This window comes from Aulostomus chinensis, chromosome 19, assembly GCF_037954235.1.
Source record: "Aulostomus chinensis isolate RoL2024-O1b breed Wild chromosome 19, RoL_Achi_v1.0, whole genome shotgun sequence".
Lineage (NCBI taxonomy): Eukaryota > Metazoa > Chordata > Actinopteri > Syngnathiformes > Aulostomidae > Aulostomus > Aulostomus chinensis.
The window spans coordinates 9917706-9937837 of record NC_141338.1 but is presented as its reverse complement, the minus strand read 5'-3'; the positions used below and the strand labels follow the sequence as shown (position 1 = coordinate 9937837).

General features: G+C 40.6%; 1 protein-coding gene across 2 annotated transcripts in view; it reads right to left on the bottom strand.

The window, feature by feature from the left end:
* Positions 1-20132, bottom strand: part of LOC147243959 (mediator of RNA polymerase II transcription subunit 13-like) — a 76507-nt gene that overhangs the window by 16175 nt on the left and 40200 nt on the right. For both annotated transcript variants that reach the window (XM_086187018.1, XM_086187017.1), the window contains 3 exons: positions 14552-14636; positions 10335-10418; positions 183-328 (listed from right to left, as the gene is read on the bottom strand). In XM_086187018.1, the coding sequence (XP_086043144.1) occupies positions 183-328; positions 10335-10418; positions 14552-14636 (315 nt within the window). The remainder of the gene's footprint in view (positions 1-182; positions 329-10334; positions 10419-14551; positions 14637-20132) is intronic.

The window sequence follows — 20132 nt, the reverse complement described above, 5'->3', positions numbered from 1 at the left end:
TTCCAAGCCATGACATTAAATTAGTTATCAGGGCACATCATTGAAATGTGCACTACTATATTATACATAATCGTGAATGTGACATATTTCTTGCTGTAGTTCACTGACATTGTTGCTTACAGGTTTGATTTCTGTTTAGTTTCGTGCACGCCAGCCAGAGCAAACAGATTTGCGGTGTTTACCTTGTACTGGAGAGATGGAAGTCTGTGCAAGGCGGATCTGGTGTTCTGTGATGTGGTATGCAGGCTGGTGCTGGGCGATCTCCACGCTGGTGCACACGTTGCTCTCCCCGTGCAGGAAGAAGGAGAAGGAACATGATAGGTGTTCGCTGGAGACAGAAGATGCCGTGAGGTTTAGATTACGAGACCACAGGGGGGAAAAAAGAAGAAGAAGCACACCTTGATTTTACAGGCTCAGGTGGGGGAAAAAAAAGACTTGTGCATTACTCTAAACACCTGTTAACATCATAAATCAGACTCCACAATCACCCAGGATTAAATAAACACAGGAAATACACCTGTACCACATCAATGTGGGTGATAAATAACGGGTACTTTTAACCAAACACTAATTTAGAGAACACACTGAGGCTGTGTGATTTGTGAAACCTTTGCTGAACTTTACCTATATTGATCATCTTCATGCTTTCCCCACAAAGCCTCCTTATTGCAGGTATAAATCCTCATTTTCTTATGACTGATTGTTGTGACTACATGTTTACATATGCAGCGCCCTCTTTATTACACGGCCCCAGCATAGTTCATCATGACCGGGTCTTTTTTTTTTTAATCACACAGGGGTAATTGTTTGGGCTCTTTTTGCAATCTACATTCTTGTGGGTGGGCTGGACATCATTAACTACCAAGATGGCTTCACTGATGTATATTTTAATCTATAAAGCTTCTCAGCACCTTGGTTTACATATATATCAGTGTGACAATGAAGTCAGCAGGTACTGTAATCTCCTTGTGATTATATCCTGCCGCCTATGCAATATCTCCTTTGCCCTGAGGGCACCGGACCTCCATTTGAGCCATAATGGATCATCAAATTCAATAAAATAGCCAGTTCCACAGTCTAATGGGCAGAACTAAATGCAGTCTTGAGGGAGCCAAAATACTGTGGTATTGACCGCGATAACCTCCAGATGGCGCTGAGCACACCTAAATAGAACCAGAGGCCAATTTCTCTACTTCATAAGCATTTCTAGAGGAAAACATACCATCATAACAGCAGGTGGTTTGAACAATCACAGGAGGGAGAGCACAGCTGAAATTCATGATGGCCAGCGAGAAAAGAGACACACACACACACACACACACACACACACACACACACACACACACACACACACACACAAAACATCTCCACAGTTCTCTATAACACTCGAGTCAACATGCTTCCAATGTCACTGCCCTCCAACCTTGTCCTCAGTGCATCATTACACCATATGAGGCACTATAAATAGCAGCGTGGGGAAGCTCAGGGGAAACAGATGCAAGTCAAGAGTACCAGTCCTGCTAACTGCCAAGCACATATGCATAAACAATTTACACTACAGTGTACAGGGACATGGAAAATATTGCAGTATGTCACACTGGTAAGGTACGAGGTTTCAAATGTTGTTTTGATTCCTTAAATGACTGACTGATTTAAAAAAAAACAAAACAAATCTTTTTCACTGCTCTTCCCGTTGCACCAACATTACAGTCCTAACAAACCCAAACCCATAAAATAAAAACGGGAAGTAAAGCATTGATTAGGATAAACTTCATTCTTGTGTTGATAATTCTGGCACATCTGTTTACGAGGTGTGCGTGTGCGTGTGTGTGTGTTGGTAAAAACACAACTCCCTCTAGATATCTCATGAAACCACAGATCCTGACAAAGAAGAGGGAATTACTGATTGAAATCTACTCTGCTTGTATCTCACCTTTTCCATCTTAAAATCAGAAGGCTCGCGACAGAATTAGTGGCTGCATGAATATATTTCACATTTCAGCCGCTGCGCTGATAACGCTGTTCGTCGTTGTACAGTCAATTAATTTTGTCTGATATATGCTGTCCATAAAGAAGAAGAAGGTCTTTGTTGTAGAGAGCTCCTGATGAAAATTATTAAAGTTACAATAAAAGAAAGGGAAAGTTCATTTAGGCTCACAATAGACGAATAAATGATGTTGTGATTGAACAAATAATTAATGTGCAACAATTATGACTTTAGATCTATTACGCTGTTTTTACTGCAAAAATGCAATAAAATCCACATCAGCAATGAGCAGAAGTACAAAAAGAGCATCAAACTGTCGGCTGACGCAGCCGGGAGATTGATGCTCCCTGTCCTTTTGCAAAGGGCATTTTCCTGCACAGTAAGCGGGTGTGAGTGTGCGGACACACAGAGCTTCTCGCATCCTCTGGGACATTCATGCAGTCAGCAAGCGAGTATGTATGGAGGGGGGGGGGGGGTGTACAAAGATGTGAGGGAACTGTGTGTGTGAGCATAGGTACTAATAAATGAAGAGGAGTGATCCTCACGGCTGACTAGTGGAGACAGAAAAATAGAGAGAAAAGATGGAGAGAAAGAAGATGGAGCAGTAGAGAGAGGGAAAGAAAGCAAGGAGAGACAAATATCAAAAGAAGAGTATACAGTGAGCCCAGGAGGTTAAAAAAAATTAGACAAAACGCCTGAATCCAAGAGAGACAAAAAGGGAACACAGTGGATAAAGAGCAAATTCAGACGACAAGGAAAGAAACATACAGTATAAAATGAGGAGTGAGAGAAAAACAAGCCGGAGAGAAAGCAGTGGAGGTGAATAATTCAGTGCCACACACTGCAATTGCTGCGCACATATCAATGAGATCAGAGTTTTAATGAGTGGCTACTGAGCACAATTTTATGGTGAAATCAATCAAGGAATGTCAAGCAGGAGACGCACCCACACGCACACACGTCACAGACCGTCCTCATATATGCTCTAAAGACAGTAAACAGCATAAATTCAGTCAAATCACAGCTATATTATAAATATGTAAATGTGCCCGCCAGCGTGTTTCAAAGTGAGCATGTAGTGGAAATGCATGCACATGCAGTGAGCGCGTATTAGGTCACACAAAGGTTTAAATTCTGTTGAATTTTTTTAAAAAAAGAAAAGAAAAAAAAAACGGGGGAAATGGAGTCATTTATGTGACAACATGGGTCTTTTCATCCTGTTGCAATGCTTGCAGCCAGACTACGGGGGCTCTGGTTAATGTCCGACATACATCATGTATACTCTATATACTCATGTAAGCACACAGAGGGGGGAAAAAATAACAGGGTGACTCTCAGAAAAGGAGATAACAGTAAGACAGAGTTAGCTTCTGTTTCTGCTGTTTCTACAGGTCCAGGTTTCTGTTATAACTCTGTGTTTGGATATCTTTACAGACATAAGCACTTTACAGACCTGATCATATGTCTGCTCATCTGTAGGTCAAAGTCTCAGTTGACTCGCTCAAGAGTTCTAACCTTTCCAACGCCATCTGAATGCACAAGTGTACAATATGCTCACATGTGTAAACCGATACTCAAAAAGTCCCTCCACAGTGCAGCAGAGTGCCACAGGGATGACATATTTCATCCTCGGAGTAGGTTTTGTTGTTGGTTCCCTCAACTAAATGGGATTTTTACATTGGATTTTGGATTATTGCAGAAAATACATTCTGTGGCAAACATAAGTTTACCCTTGAGCAGCGGGATATTTTTTACAAATGCAAACAACCGCAAAAAACACAGCGTCATCATCTCATTTAGCCACTTGCCAGCAACCACCAATTTTAAAACACATAGAGAGCTTCGAAAGTACCACTGTGGTATTAACATAAATTGTATTATGTACAATAAAAATATTGTATTTTTGTTAACAAAAGACCCATTTTAAGCATTTAACTGAAAATCCATTAAGAAAAAAAATCCCCATTAACCTGGAGAATACGGAACAATGCTAACGATGCTAAATTCTTACAAGGTTTTAGTTCATTAGCACACCAAGCAGCAAGTGCATAGGCTACTGCTCACACAGACACACACACACACACACACACACACACACACACACACACACACACACACACACACACATACATACACTGCTATTAACACAAATTTAAGGTGCATGCAGTCAGCTTGATGTATTATTCACTAACTCCCAGTGGGTGGCTTTTGCCAGTGTTGCTATCACCATGTTTGTCATGCTGAAACACCACACAAACTACTTTCAGTGGAGTCACTAATAAATGAGTTTTAATGAAAGACACAAAAACTCCAAGAAGCACAGGAAATATTTTTAGTCCTGCAAAAAAAAAAAAAAAAAAAAAAATGGCAGCAGAACATGAATACTTTGTCATTGACTATTCACACACAAGTGATGCCAAGTCAAAGTTGCCAGCGTCAGTGAGAGCAGCAATGCGAGATACCACCAGTTTTTATTCCTTCATGTCTGAGGTCCTAATTAAAGAGGGAAATGATCTGGTGCTAGTCTGTTACCGTGATGTATCGCCTTCTTCTCTATTGATCTATGCGTTTTTATCCCTCCTGTCTATTTAGCCTGCTCTCAGTGGGTTAATCTGTAATATCTGAAATCTGGGGGTGGGGTTGGGGTGCGCATGTAATACATGTTTCAAAGGTTGGAAAAAGAAGCAAATACTTAACAAGGATTTAAGAATGAAAGTGTAGCTCACTCAAACTGATAATAAAACATTTGTCTATTAATTTGAAATCAGTCAATGAGCCACTGCATGAACCCGAGCCGCTGTGTTCAAACACGGCTGTCTGTCTGTCGGAGCCTTTTCACTCCTGATGGACGGAAACACATTTGCATCATAATAAGTCGCATTTATAGCGACGGTTAAATTCATCAGTGATGCAAAAAGTGCTGTTGTGGTTTCTATTGTTATTCGCTCCATCAGACATGATGCAGAAGGGGGGGGGGGGTCTGATGAATCATACCTTCTCTGTCCATGGCTTGGCAGAAACCATAAATCTTGAAATTTTGAAAAATGCGTGATTTCGTTGTAGGAAAATTTGAATATCAGTTGCAAGGATCACTCAATGTGGCTACCACTTGTGACAAAGATACATGAATTAATGAGGCGAGATCATTAACATTTTCAAAATAAACTTAATTATCCAAAAATACACCGGTGCACTGAAATAATAAACTGTATTAAACTTCACTGGGAAATTGAGCGTCTTTTCCTGAATTGTGTTCAAATTATATGAAGAAGTTTATCAGGTCGGCACATATCAGGTAACATTTGCGTCACTGGTGCATCTGGGATAGGCCGATATCGGCCGAGGTTATCACGGCCACCGTCTCCTTCGAAAGTGTCTTGGATGATCAGATCCAAAGTGAACAAAGCAGGTTTACGAACCACATGACTGATTCAGACGAATACAGATGAGGTGCGTCAAAGAAAGATAAAGTACATATGGTGAAGTAAGTTTTCTAAAAGAAGTCAGTATTGTTTTTGAGGCTCACTGGCCACAAAAAGTAACACACATTTAAAGTCACGGAAGGTATTTTGAAGGTTTAGAAAGCCTTTTTTTTTTTGCATTTACAATATGTTTACATAAACCCAACTATTTGTGTATTAGCACCATATTATATTCAACATGCCACCTTTGTAATGAATGAACACGAAGAACCCGGCGGTGCAACTGAGCTGTAGGGTGTTGTTTTATTTGAAGAGCGAAGCCTTGAGAGCAATTTTCTTGTTTGTCTCTCGTTGTTTTTATCCCGTTTGACGTTTATGATTACTCTTGTTTGAATTTATACTCGAGATGATTTTGAATAAGCTCCCTGGCTTCCTCCCTCACCAGCATATATCCATTTAGTTTTAAAACTGCATGACATCTTACTGCGCAAACAAATAAATAATTGACAACCAATCTTGGCATCGATTCATCTATTACACCCTGTCAGTCCAAGATGTATCTCCATAATTTGGAGTTGTTGCTAATGCATAAGAACAGGAGTTAGTTTTTTTTTTTTTGTGTATGTGTGTTTCTGTTTGTTTGTTTATTCAAGGTTCTGTGACCTTGTGATGTGGCCTAATACCAAATGTTGGTTGCCTTGGAGATGACTAATATCTCAATGTCACTGGTCCCTGCAGGAGAGGAGGGGAGAGGAGACTACTACTGCATCTGTGCACAATTTTATAGTACAAGTATTTCAAACAGGCAATGGAACTTGTTTGTGTTTCTTGGTCAAGCACCACGGGACATCTCTGTTGTGCTGTAAAATATGAGCATTATTTATGTATGAGTATATGGCCATTAATGCTAATGAAAGCCCCCGGATTAACAAACATACAGCGTACCGTCGTCGGCTCGCATAGAATTGACTGAGCTAATGAGAGGGACAGACTAATACATCCATTCAGCCATCTATAGTAATGATTAATTTAGGACTCCCCACCTTCTCTGATTCCCACCATCTTACACGCACACACACACACGCACGCACACACACATACACCGAGCCTGCTTGTTGCCCATCCTCACTCTCATCCCGTTTGTCTCCACCATTCTGTGTATCCCTCAAATTCCCCCTCACACTCTCTCTCTCTCTCTCTCTCTCTCTCTCCCCCCTCAGCGTCTGATGCAATTCATTACCAACCCAGAATTCTTTCTTCCCATTCAGACACAAAGAGAGCAGGAGTGTTGGGTTGCGATGGCGGATGAGAAGAGTGGGACGTCGCTTTGGGAATTTTCTCATGGATGTGCCAATCTTCACCATGCACCGGCAGCACATACGAGATAAACACCAAAGAAGCCTTACAAAGACAGCAACGCTAAGGTGCAGGAGTTTGTTTGGGTGAGGGGAGCACAACTACAAGCACTGAAGCGCCCCCTGTTGAAGATAAAGGTATAGCATGGAAGTGCAGAGGACACAAAGAAGCTGACTGTAGCTGGATATGGAGGATTAAAACTGCCATAATCATAGATAAATAAACAACAACATTACATGGATAATAAAGAAACAAATGTAGAAAAAAGTCCGATGTATCATAAATTAATGTGTGTGGGTTAATTTGAATATAAATGAACAATGACATTGTGTCTGTGTCCACCCACCCCTATCTCATATTACCCACCCACTAAAGTTTGTTTTTGACAATATACAAAAATGATAGCAGAGTGAAAAACTTTGCTCACAAATTCATCTTGTGATTGCGATTTTGAAAGATTTGCTCTCTAACTCATTTTGTTTGATTGCATAATAAAGACAAAAATGAACCTCCGTACCCTGTAAAATAAACTAATGAATAATAAAAAAAGTAAAAAATGCAGATCAATCAAATATTAAAGTGTGTTTATCAATCTTGAAAAAATACGTATTTCTTTATTCATTTATTTTCATATTCATATGTATTATTTTGGAGACTGACACGTAAAACAATTCTTCAGCCTCGATATCTCAGATCAGAACAGAATAATGCCCACCAGATACTCTATTTTGCAATAGGTTGCCCCCTCATTGATATAAAGGTTAAAAAAAATACAGGAATAAATAAAACAACAATAAATGCAGACGGAAATGACCAAAGAAGGGAAAAAAATGTATGAAATACATAAAAAGAAAATATTCTAATTATCAGGATAGAATACTCATCAATTTATTTTGGCAGCTTCTGTCCTCCATACACCTTCCCTACTCAGCAATGTTCCCTCATGGCATGAAAACACTGACAGCCAGGGATCTGCAGGGGGTTCCTGGGGCTCACACTGTCAATTGTGGTGCAACACTGCTATTCTGGGAACAAGGGATGGAGAGTGTGTGTGTGTGTGTGTGTGTGTGTGTGTGTGTGTGTGTTTTTGTTTGTGGGCATTTTAGGACTGTTTGCTTGTGTGCTTGGAGCAAACATCGGTGAGATGTGGAAAGGAAGTGTCACGGTTCACTGACACAACGTGACACATGCAACAACAGCGGAGTGCACGTGTGAAATGTACAAGGAGAGCAGACATCATGTAAGGTTGCTATTTGTTTGTGTCTATGGGTTCAATTATATTTCTCTCTCCCTCCCTCACTCCGTCTCTCCTTCCAGGATGCTCAATAATTCAAAGACAGAACGAGTCAGGATTTGCTCAGCAGGGGGCACACCAGCTGTCAACATATTCATACAGAGTTGTCAAAATGAAGAGGAATTACATGATGTACAAAAGAGCTACGCACATGTAAATCACTGCACACAACCATCGCACAGCAATCTCCATATTTAAAATATTTTTATTTGAATGTATGGTGTGCCCACAGAGGACACTCTTTCATCCTCCACACACACACAAACACACACACACACACACACACACACACACACACACACACACACACACACACACACACACACACACACACACATAGCATTTCATCTCTAAAATACTTTCCTTGAATCATCTTTCTTTAATTGTCACTCGCTCTCTCCTTCTCTCATCAGTTTGCATCAGTCGCTCCTTTTTATGTAGTAACTTGTGATGTTGTATTTTTTGGTGACATATTCTATTCAAAGCAAAGTCACAGCCTTTTTTAATGGGCTAACTGATGCGCAACTTCGAACTTGTTAAACAAGCTGATACAGCCAATAAAAAAGTCTGGAAAAGAAGTTTAACCTCTAAAAAGAAAAAGAAAAGTAAAAGAACAATCCTCTAAGTTAATTAGAATGGGAGTCACCTTGAAAGATAGTACTCGCAGAATATTAAGTGTAAAGCTCTCTTAAGAAAATACAAAACAGATATTCCCAAACGTGGATGCAAATGCACTCATACTTGCAATTAGGCAACAGAGTATCCCATTACAGGACACGCTGGTATCTTAGGGTGCACTCACACTTGGTCCAGTGGCATTGTGCCATTCTGCAGGGCACCTACGGTCATATCCCTCCAGGACTGACCTGGCTTGAACACCGCTTACATCATCACTGAGCTCTGCAAAAGCATCGCTGCAGCACAGCCGACAATAACAGCTAACATAGGCTAACGTTAGTCAGTGCTCAATTGGATCTCCGGCCATTCGTCGTATTATCCGATGCAGCAGGTGGTGCTCTTGAATTGTACTGCAAAGCTGTAGGTTGGCTGTTTAGTTTATCCTGTCTGTCTGTTGAGCCACCAGATTATGTCATGTCCACCATGTTCCATACATGTGCAACAGCACCATGCTGTAGCCCCCCACCCCAACTCTGTAGATCAAGGTTTTACATCAGCATGGGAATGAGAACAGCCATACGCTCTTATTTTTTTCCCAGCTGTTGGTGCAAATATGAGTGTAAATTAAAATGAAATCCTAATTTCTACCAACTATGCTCAGTGATGCCACAAACCTTCCATGTATCCTTAGAAGCACCCCCTGGAGAAAGGTAACCTGGTAGGGAATCACTGCGATTCGCATATTTTCTCAACCATTCACTCAAACTTTGTCGCCTGCCTGGATTGCATGTGTTGTCTCTTTTTCTCCATTTAGTGTTTTCCTTTCATTTGTCCACTTCGGGTACAGTATCTAGAAACGAGAGATGCATCACTGAGAGATCTTCCACCTTCTTTACTGCAGGATATCACGGACTGACCTCCGTGTGTATCAGCAACTCTCTAGATTGAGGATTTCTAGTAATGTTTTTAATTTTAACTTCATTTCATGGACAGTCAAATTCAAAGATTTCTGTTTTAAAATATCTGAATAAAACAGTGTTTTTTTGTGTTTGCTGGTTCGGGGAGATAGAGTTCTACAGTGAGCCATTGGTCAGTTAAGAGCATTTCTAGGAATCATTTACTCAAATGTTGTTTTTGTTTATTAGCATTTAACTGTCTGCTGTGTTGAAGATGGAGGGAGCGCTGTATTCTCACCAGCAGGAGAAGCTGAAGTGGGCAGACAAGTGAGGAGCAACAAGTTGAGCTACTGTCATCAGACCTGCCCCTCTTTTTACTCTCTTTCAGTCTCGCTGTCTGTCTCTCACATTGTCTACACAGTTACACGGCGTGACATCAACACACACACACACACACACACACACACACACACACACACACACACACACACACACACACACACACACACACACACAAACCACCACCCAGAGAGCTCAACTCAACTCAGCTATCACCCCCCCCACCACCCTCCTGGGTCTTAATAGTCTCACACCACAAGCCAACTGCTGGAACATCAAGTAGGGGAGACAAATACTGAATCACATGAAGGCCATTCACACTAGTCACTCTTTGGCATCCAAATCTCTCACACAGTCCAGTGTGTTTGTGTGTGTGTGTGTGTGTGTGTGTGTGTGTGTTTTTTGATGAACATTCCACTTACTTGTTGCCCAGAGTTTTTTCTTCCAGTTCATGTGGCTTAAAGAACCACTTTCCAATCCTCACAAACCCCTTATCCATCAAACATCTGCAGTAGGGAAGAGAGGGAGAAAGAATTTAAGTCATCCATTGGGACAATAACAAAAGAGAACCAGAGAATGATGTAACATCTCTCTCTCTCTCTCTCTCTCTCTCTCTCTCTCTCTCTCTCTCTCTCATTGAAGGATGACCAATTAAAAGAAACAGTTTAATGCACAAACAGCATTCTTAGCATATTCAGAAACATTTGGATTCAAGTCAGTGGTGACTTTTGATGCCATAACCTGAGCTGCTAAGGGTTTAGCAGCAATGAACAACTCTGACAATATTATAGTAGAGGTGATCAGTAAAGATTTTAAACTGAATGTGGTGATGATATGACTGGTAGTAGCAGAATAGCCAACATCAAAAAAATAATATCAACAGTGATAAAATACCAAGTGACACCAATCCAGGTTAAATAAAGAATATAAAGCAAATAGGATTTGTTAATGAAAATGCAAAAACAACACCAGATTGATCTAAAACAAGGATACCAAAAGCAAATATAGCAACAACAAAAAAATGACAAAAAAGAATACTTTTTAAATAATAGCTTTAGGGGTATTTGTATTGCAGTTTTCGGATAAAAGTTTCAAATAAATATTATTGATATATTAGGGGAAAGAACCCCCCCCCCCCAGCAAATCCCTATTATTCCTTATATTGTGTATTCCACAGTTCATTTTGTATCTCTAATTTATCTGAGTTCACCTTGAATAAAAATACGAGCGTAAATACACCTTACAGCAGCATGATCTTGCCAATATGAATTTTTGTTCACGGGTGAAGGATTTGTACTGACATATATTGTGAAAAATGTGACGTGGCGCAGCCATAATTATAGATTTTATAGGAAATGAGGTTGGAAAAACTCAAATATATTCCTAGATCATTTTTCAATCAGGTGACTGTCTCTTCAGCTCCTCTAAATTGAGAAAAAATGCAGCAAAGCATACAAGCAGCATGCAGTATCAGATGACACTGGCTGTAATCCTGGTCTCTGCATGTTTTTTTTGGTTGGTTGTTGTTTTTTTGTTTTTTATATTACTGTCATGCAGCTCCATTTGAGCAAAATCTGAGATGTGGACCTTATTAAGTTCACAGGAAAAAAAAAAGAACGGTAATCTTCAACTAATCTGCTTTCCCCAAAGTGGTGTGCACTTTGACACATGGCTTTCCAAAATCATCACATCAGTTTGATCATATCAAGCAGTTCAGTCATCACGTTCCCTATTTGGCTTCGCCACCATCTGTTCACTCCTTCTCACCTCACTTCAGCTACTTTTCACAGACGAGAACTCTGACTTGTCTCTGTGTGAGGGTGCCAGAGAATTCCCGCCCGGATCCTATGACCCCGGTCAAAGATTTATAAAATTATTTTATGGACTTGTTTTCACTCAGATAAGCAAAGATATCCAAAGACTTCTCTCCTCCAGCTCTGCCATCTTTGGTGTAACCTGACCAACGATTTTCTTATTCTCCCACGGCAGTACGGTCTCATATGATCTGTGTCTGTCTCACATCACGCCGTCCGTGATACATCGTTATAAATCCTCTTAAGAATTGTTCATATTGTCAATATCATGCCTCTGCAGAAATATTTGTGGCCTGAAGCTTTTTGATTTTCATGTCTAGGGGTTAGATTAGGAGTAATTAAGGAATAAAAAAAAAAATTATTTCAATTTTTAGCAAACCTGTTTGGTAGCCTGTTGTTTAATAATGTAAAAGATGAAGATAAAGTGTTGCTTTTTTAGATTAGACTGTGTGTTGATGTGAGTTGTGGACAAAATGTGTTTCGTGACGCTGTTTCCATATTGACATTTATATTCTTACTGCAACAAAAAAAAACCTTCTACAATATCTGATACAATTTCAACTGTGTAGCACCACGTCTCGTCTGTAGACCTGTCCATCACCTTGTCACTGCTCTTACATGATTTATAATCTCCTGCTCTTGGATCCCCATAGCACAGAACTGCAAGGCCTCGCAGTCGGCTACATTTGCTTCAGTTGTTTGCCTTTTTGTTCTATCAGAGCCTAAATATGGAAGTGGATGCTAATCACAGCTTTGATGTGCTTTGATCTTTTTCTCTCATTTTATTACATCTTATACACCCTGGATCATTCCAATGTCACGCTTTGAAAAGTCAAATATGTTTTTTTTTCCCCCTCATAACTTTAACTAGGGAAGGAAACTTTTTTAAATTCACTTATTTAACAAGGCCTGACTGGAAATATACACAAAATATAACAATGTGTGCATTATGGAGGGTATTTGTGGCAGGCTGAAAAAGCTCTTTGATTAGAAAAAAAAAAACAAAGATCCACTCATAATTTTAGCAAGGAAAGAGGGAATCAAGTTCTATTAAATGGATGACATGATGTCATCCAGCAAGTTTCCAGATGTCATCCATCCACCAGGTTTAGTGATAATCTGTGTTTTTCATGTAATCTTGCTTACAGATGAGCAAAACTGATAACATAACTTCCTTGACAGAGGTAAAAACCCATAAAAAATGCCGTTGCTATAAATCAGGCAGCAGTGACGACTGTCTGGCTGTCTTAACAAAACATCTGTATCGCCTGTCTAATTGATTACCCTTCAAACAACCATGAAAGCTCATCATCGCCGCACGGTTATTGCAGTCCTGCGCTGAAAATCTCAAACTAATGGACCCGATAAGCCGTACTCGCTCTTTGCCAACAGGAACTTTTGGCACTGGAGCTAATTCAGCAACAATCATTTGTGCTGAATGATCACAACCCTCTACAGAGACCACAGCAGTTGTAATTGTTCTGTTTGTAATTGCTGATTAAGTTCCAGTTAGCTCATATTTACGTTCTTTCAACAACTACACACACAAAAAAAACCAGCGTGCCAAAAAATAAAAGACTGCCTGCGACAATGTTTATTTCAATCGTATGATACGAAAGAGAAAGTGCAAGTGATCCCTACCGTGTTGAAATAGTGAGCTATAAAAGGAGTTAGCTTCAAGGTAATAGGAAGGTTAATTCAGCCTGCCCCCTATGATGATCACTGATGCTTAACTTAATAGAGAGCAAATATGTGCTGCTTCATTTAACAGATGGCTCTGACTCAGAAAGGAGAGCTTTGGGTACTTGAGCAAATGATTCAGCGCTCAGATTATTAATTTCAACGAGGTGAAGCTGCTCGAAGGCAACTGAAGTTGCCTATCAATACGACTTGAAGCTCCTTTGTTTGCTCACGTTTGTTGAACTCCTGTAAAAACTATTGCTGTGTGTGTTACCTAACAGAAGAAATTACATTCCGAAAAATGTTTGCGTAAATGTTCATGATTCATTTAAATGATTGAAGTGAAGTGAATAAATAACAGTACATAAAGCACCATTGACTACCGAGAAAAAAAAACTGTTCAAGTTTTTAATTAATATTCATGATAATTACCATCATTATTAAATGCAAACGCCTCATGAAGTGCACACAAAAATAATCCATTTATTGAGTGGCTTTTAAATCCACTTGTTACTACATCATTAAGGAGAATGTTTACACTCCACCTTCAGTTACGCAGTTGCTGAATTCATAAAAAATATATGTTCATCAACTTTTTAAATCTTTAAAAGTAGCACATTTAAATGGTTCATTCCAGATCAATTTAGGACATGTTTAGCAAAAACTGAAGTTAAACAATGTTCTCAAGAGCAGATCCAGAAGCTGTTAAAATGGCGACTGTGTGAGATGAACGTGTCATCTTAATATTTTTCCTCTCTTTATTACATGCTTTTTTCATTTTCTAACTACACGGTTAAAAAAAAGCATCGTCTCATTATAATCCAAAAAATGAAAATGAAATGTGATCGGCTGTGTGAAGCTGCCAGAAGATGGTGTTTTAGGCAACATCGCGCATGGGTGTGACTGTAAAAAACAGAGTAGAAGAAGAAAAGAGGTCAAGTAGCAAAAAACAGTCAAAGGTCTGTTGGTTGTAAAGGTTATAATTGCTCTTAAAGCTTATTCTAAAAGGGGGTTTTGTCTCCTGTTTTGCAACAGCAAGAGTTTTGTTTTTTTTACTTTTATGACAAAATGTTATGTTTTCCGTAGGTGATTAAGCAGCTCCTCTGCTTGCCACAAAGGCTTCTGGGTAATAATAAAGGTTTTACCTCTCCAGCAAGTTGTGGATGGCCTTAAAGAGCAGGGTTCTGCATTCGTAGGACAGGCCGCACTCCCACAGCCCTTCCTCGGCCACTGGAACAGAGGGAGAAAAAAAATCAGCAAATTACAAATCTCAATGTTTCATTATCTCCATTATGAACAAAGTGATAATATTTGCAGTGAAGCATCTGCACACACACACACACACACACACACTCACAAACACACCAGCGAGAGGATAATAACCAACCCACGATTCAGCATTTTATGTTTATAGCTCGCTTTGTCACAACATGCTGCATGTGCTGCAAAAAACCCGCACATCATGTCAGAAACCACGCTTAGGATGAAGTTGCAAATACACATACGTGTGTGTGTGTGTGTGTGTGTGTGTGTGTGTGTGTGTGTGTGTGTGTGCGTGCGTGTGCGTGTGCCTGGGCACAGAGGGTGCTTGGCAGTCCAACTGTCAGGTTGGCTGCAGAGACAGCCCAGTCAAACCCCATGCAGTTGTCAACCTCAGTTAACTGGAGGGTGAGAGTGCGCTTGTGTCTGCGCAGGCTGACACACATACTTGCGTGCTCAGGTTTGTACATGCTTATAGAGTTTTAGCTCAGCCCTCCTTTAGTCCTGTGAAATTTGAGGAACTGAGGACAAGCGTGCATAAATGAGCTGCAGTTTGCTTGAGACATGTCAGCAGTAAGTTCACGACACACACACACACACACACACACACACACACAACCAAAAAAGACACACATATCCCAGCACATACTCTCTCATTTCCCTCCTCCCTCCAAAGACAACTCACACACACACACACACACACACACACACACTCAGCGGCCAGTTAACAGTGTTTCTCTTTGTTCCCTGCCATATACCTGCAGGGCTGCTGGAGGAACTGGAGGTTTGTGGGTGGGTGTTGTGTTTGCTTATAGGATGGTGGCAAACAAACCAAGCATCACAGAAATACACAAGAAAGAAGGAGTGAAAGACAGAGGCAGAGGCAGATCGCCTGGGGGATGGGTGGCATAAACCCCACCGGAGGTTTTCTCCTTTTCCTCATCCATCCTTTCCCTGATTTTATGTTGTGTGTATTCCCTCTCTTCTCTCTTGGTGCTTTGTTGATATTTCCCTTTTGCCCCCCCCCCCCCCTTGTTCTTCTTCATACCAGAGTGAATGAAATTTCCTTACTCGCCAGAATTACCCTGTAACCATGGAAACGCTGGCAGTGAGAACATGGCGCCCTGGCATTCAATTTCAACACTGGTCCCACCCGCCCCCCACCCTCCTCCTTCTCCTCCTTCCTCTGTTCTTTTGCTTCCAACACCCCTACACCCCACCCCCACGCCCTCCTCCTCCCCCTCCTTCCTCCCCCCCACCCGCCCCTCATTTACTCCTGCTTCAGGGCTCAGACAGGAAGCTCGCTCTAGCCAGCTCTTCTACAGAGGAGAGAGATGAGCAGAATGCCAAGTCTGCAGCAAATCCAGCTCATTAGCTCTCACTATCTCAATATCTCCCTTTCGCCCCATCTCTTAAACCCCCCCACCGCCACTCTGCCAAACCTCTATTGCCCATCTCCGTTTACCATCCGCACGACCAGCTCCACAGCATGCTCTTCACCCTTAAGATTGCCAAAACTGTGTCACTGATTTCGCAATCATGCATCGTCCAACACCCATAAGTCCACAAAAAACCTCCGCCCTGAAGGAATGTCCTCAAAGGAACTTTCACATTGGCACCCTGAATTTCAGCATTTGATTTTGTAGCCAAAGCAGGTACAATGCAATCCATGAAAGCCAGCGGTGCAAGAGGAACATATTTTGGACATGTTTACACGCGACGCACATGACACACTGCTGTTTATATTGCAAGACACACAATGTGTCTTGCAAGTTGCAAGAAAACAAGGTTAGCCATCCACTTAAGCAAGAACATACCGTACAACCACACAAACATTATAAATATTGGAATGTGGACTAGAACAATCAGAGAAATTAAAGCAGCAATATCCCATGAGGACGTATGCTTGAAGAAAACACCATGAAACTGTCATTGTAGCTACAGCCAGTCAGTAACCACCGTGTTTTGAGTATTTACTGCCTGTTAATCAGAGGAGGAAAACAGATGGCCTGAGGGAAAAGCGTGCTGTAGACACTAAATGTGCAGCTGAGTGCAATAGGGCTTTAATGCATCATGATCCATCATTCATCATAGCCCGGGCTACAGGGAACTGCATCATGCCTGAGAGAGTCTACAGGGACTGGATGTTATCAAACACAGTCCCAATTAGATTAATCTAAAGGCTTGTCATTCTTGGTTTTTCCTGATGATCCCTGAACATAGCCAGATTCCCTTAAAAGAAGCAGTTTAAGAAGCAGTAAATAAAAAATATTGTATTACATAGCTGGAAATGTATTTAGAGAGTGCATACCTCTGCCAAAGTTCCTGAGAAATTAATGGCATGTCCAGTGCAATTGTATTTTAGTAAAAACAACAACAATAATTATTATAACAATAATAATTCTATTTTATTATAAAACTTCATTTGCAGCTTAAAATGGTTGGGAAAAAATTCATTCAGATTATATTAGATAATAAAAGTAAACAAACTGTATAATAAAGTATTGTCAGTGTTATGGCCGTATTCATATGAACCAGATTAATCCGTCTTTAGTTTAAAGAAGGTTTAATCTTCAGTTTAAAGACACTAAGGGGTCATGACTCTCTGTTTGATTGACATTTGACACTTTGACGCATGATCATACAGAAAAGACCAATCCCATCGTTGCCTCTCATCCACTGCTGATAGTAATTCATAATGAAACAATGTGACTCACCAAAAAGAATTTAGACTGACAGAATAATCTGTCAGGTTTTTGGTCGACAACAGAGACGCGGCCTGATCAGCTGATCTGAGGCAGCTGGGAAGCTTCAGCTGCAGTTCCAGGTTACTCATCACTCAGAGGCCGTAGCGTTAACTGCTATTGTCTAGAAGTTTTCATCATGAGAGACGGGAGAGTGGGATACATTTGTGTGTCATGTCAATACAGCGAGTTAAATGAAAGCAATACTTTTATTTTCCCTCCTGAGAGTCATTGTACACATTAGCATTCGAGTCGACGGGGCAGTTGGAGGCGGCACTGTGGTGCAGTGGTTATTACTGTCACTCGGAGGGTCACGAGCGTCACGGGAAAAGACACATTCATTTGTTTTTTTTTTTAAATGGCACAAACATCCACTTGGACTTGGGGATGAACAAAAAAAATTTAGGTGGTCAACGATCAAGGCAACTGTAACTGGCGCAAATTCATGGTAGCAATGTGACATTTGACGTTTTTTTCTAAATTCAACATTCACTTTTTTGTTGCTTTTTTCAGCTTTATGTAGCATTTCATGCGGTAGTTGATGAGATTTCGTCTGCACCAAGTTGGCGGATGGGGAGCTTTGCTGCTCAGCATGGCTTAGCTGTTATCAAACCAATAAACGACGACAAACCTCTAAACTCGAATGGTACTTCAATAATGTGTGTACTCGTATGCATGAGTTCTTGTTCTGACCTCTAAATACAATCAACATGAGAGGAACATCAGGGATCAAAATTGGCCAGATCTCGTGGTGATTGCGCAGCCTTGCCCATTCTTGCAGTGTGTGTGTGTGTGTTTGTGCGTGTTGTTTAAGTACACTGAGGTCATACAAATACACATCCAGTGCCACAACTTCCACATCTGAGTTGCCACAGCTCTTTCTTTCTTATCGTCATCTCACCTAATCTGTCCTGCAGATACCCACTCTTACCCTCAATCCCCACTCCCTCTCTCTCATGTTACCTCACCTTGGCACCCCTTTCATCTCACCCTTGTCTCACACCACTAGGGGGAGTGACCGCTCGCCGCTACAATCCTGTGCAGACAAACACAAAGCTGGTATTGATCTAAAAAAGGGGAGAAGGTGGGTGTTGGGGTGCAACAACATTCTGTCTTGTGCACAGTGACCCCTTTTCTACACATTTCCTTCCTCCCCTCTCTCGCTCTCTCATTTGTTCATTTCTCTCGGATCAATAGTCGCAGCAGCCCTGGCGTCCACTGGTATCTCTGCAGTGTGCAAGGCAATGTGCTCTCACCCCACTGCCACTTTACTAATTAGCTGCCCTGCTGCATGTCTGAACAGAAGTGTGTCTCAGTGTGTGTGTGTGTGTGTGTGTGTGTGTGTGTGTGTGTGTCCACATGCCTTAGCTTATGTTCTTTTGCTATGAAGAGAGAAAGATTACTGTACGAATCTGCGCAGGTAAGGAGAGACAAGAGAGGATGATGCTAGTATTAAGGATCATTTTATTGTGCTGTAAATGGATGTCCTCAGATCAGTAAAACGTGCAACAGATAAAAGTGGCAGATGTACTTGTGTTTGTACTTTGGTCAGAAGTGGCAAAACTATGCAAACTTATTGTTAAAATGATTAGTAGATTATTATTATTTCAATAGAAAAATGTTTACATATTTACTTAAAAATTCAGGTAAAATGTTGAATCCCTTTGTTCCTGCGGTGTCTTAAGTGGTTTAAATCCTATAATCGTCAACCTCCTGACCTCAGACATAATGAGAAACTGTAAACTTTGATACCTTCCTTAAGTTTTGCAACAAATATGATTATATAAAAATACATTGCATTATGAGCTGGTGCCATAGCAGGAGTTCCAGCTAATAAGGGTACAATATCTAAGACAGTAAAATTTTACGTTTTCCTTCCTTGCATGTTTATATCAATCCCCATACGCTCACGCTGAGCCTCAATACTCCCATGTTTTATTACTTCAAGGACAAACTAAGAAAACATTGTCACATTATGCGTGGTTTAGTAGTCCTTCGAATTAAGTTTGACAAAAACAATCCCTGATTAACGAAGACAATCATCCATCTCTCCAAACCACGCTTCCTCACACCCCTCCCGTCTCACACCAACACACGAGGCAGCTTCTGGCATCTGTGTGAGATGCAGCAGGGTTTCAACTAACTCACCATCATTACCTGGCTGTGACAAGGGAGCTGTCACCATGGGTTACATTTCATAACAGAATTTCTTAGAATTAAAAATAAATAGAAAAAATCCATAAAAAAAGACTTATGAAGTCAGAGATTGAGAGGGCAGGTGTTTGAGCGAAACCTGAGGTCTATCCGTGCATGACTGTAAACGTGTAAATGGATCCATGGAAAGATCACACCACTACAATGACTCCGGCATAACACCCCGAGGTGCCGCGTAAGTCTGAAGATGTCACCCAAGAAAATTACGAGGCTATAAAAGCTGACTCTTTCATAACGTTGAACAAGCCGGAGAGTGAGCTTTAAATCAGTATAAAGAAAAGAAGTAACTGTCAAACCCTGCAGATACTGGTTATTATTTTTGATTTTGTTTTGCAGTACGATAAATATTACCACTCTATACACACACACATATATATATATATATATATATATATATATATATATATATATATTTTTTTTTTTTTTTTTTTTAAACATGGTTCAATAATTGATTAGGACACTCTAATCTTTAATATTTTAAAGTACTCTTTTCACTGTTCACGAGATG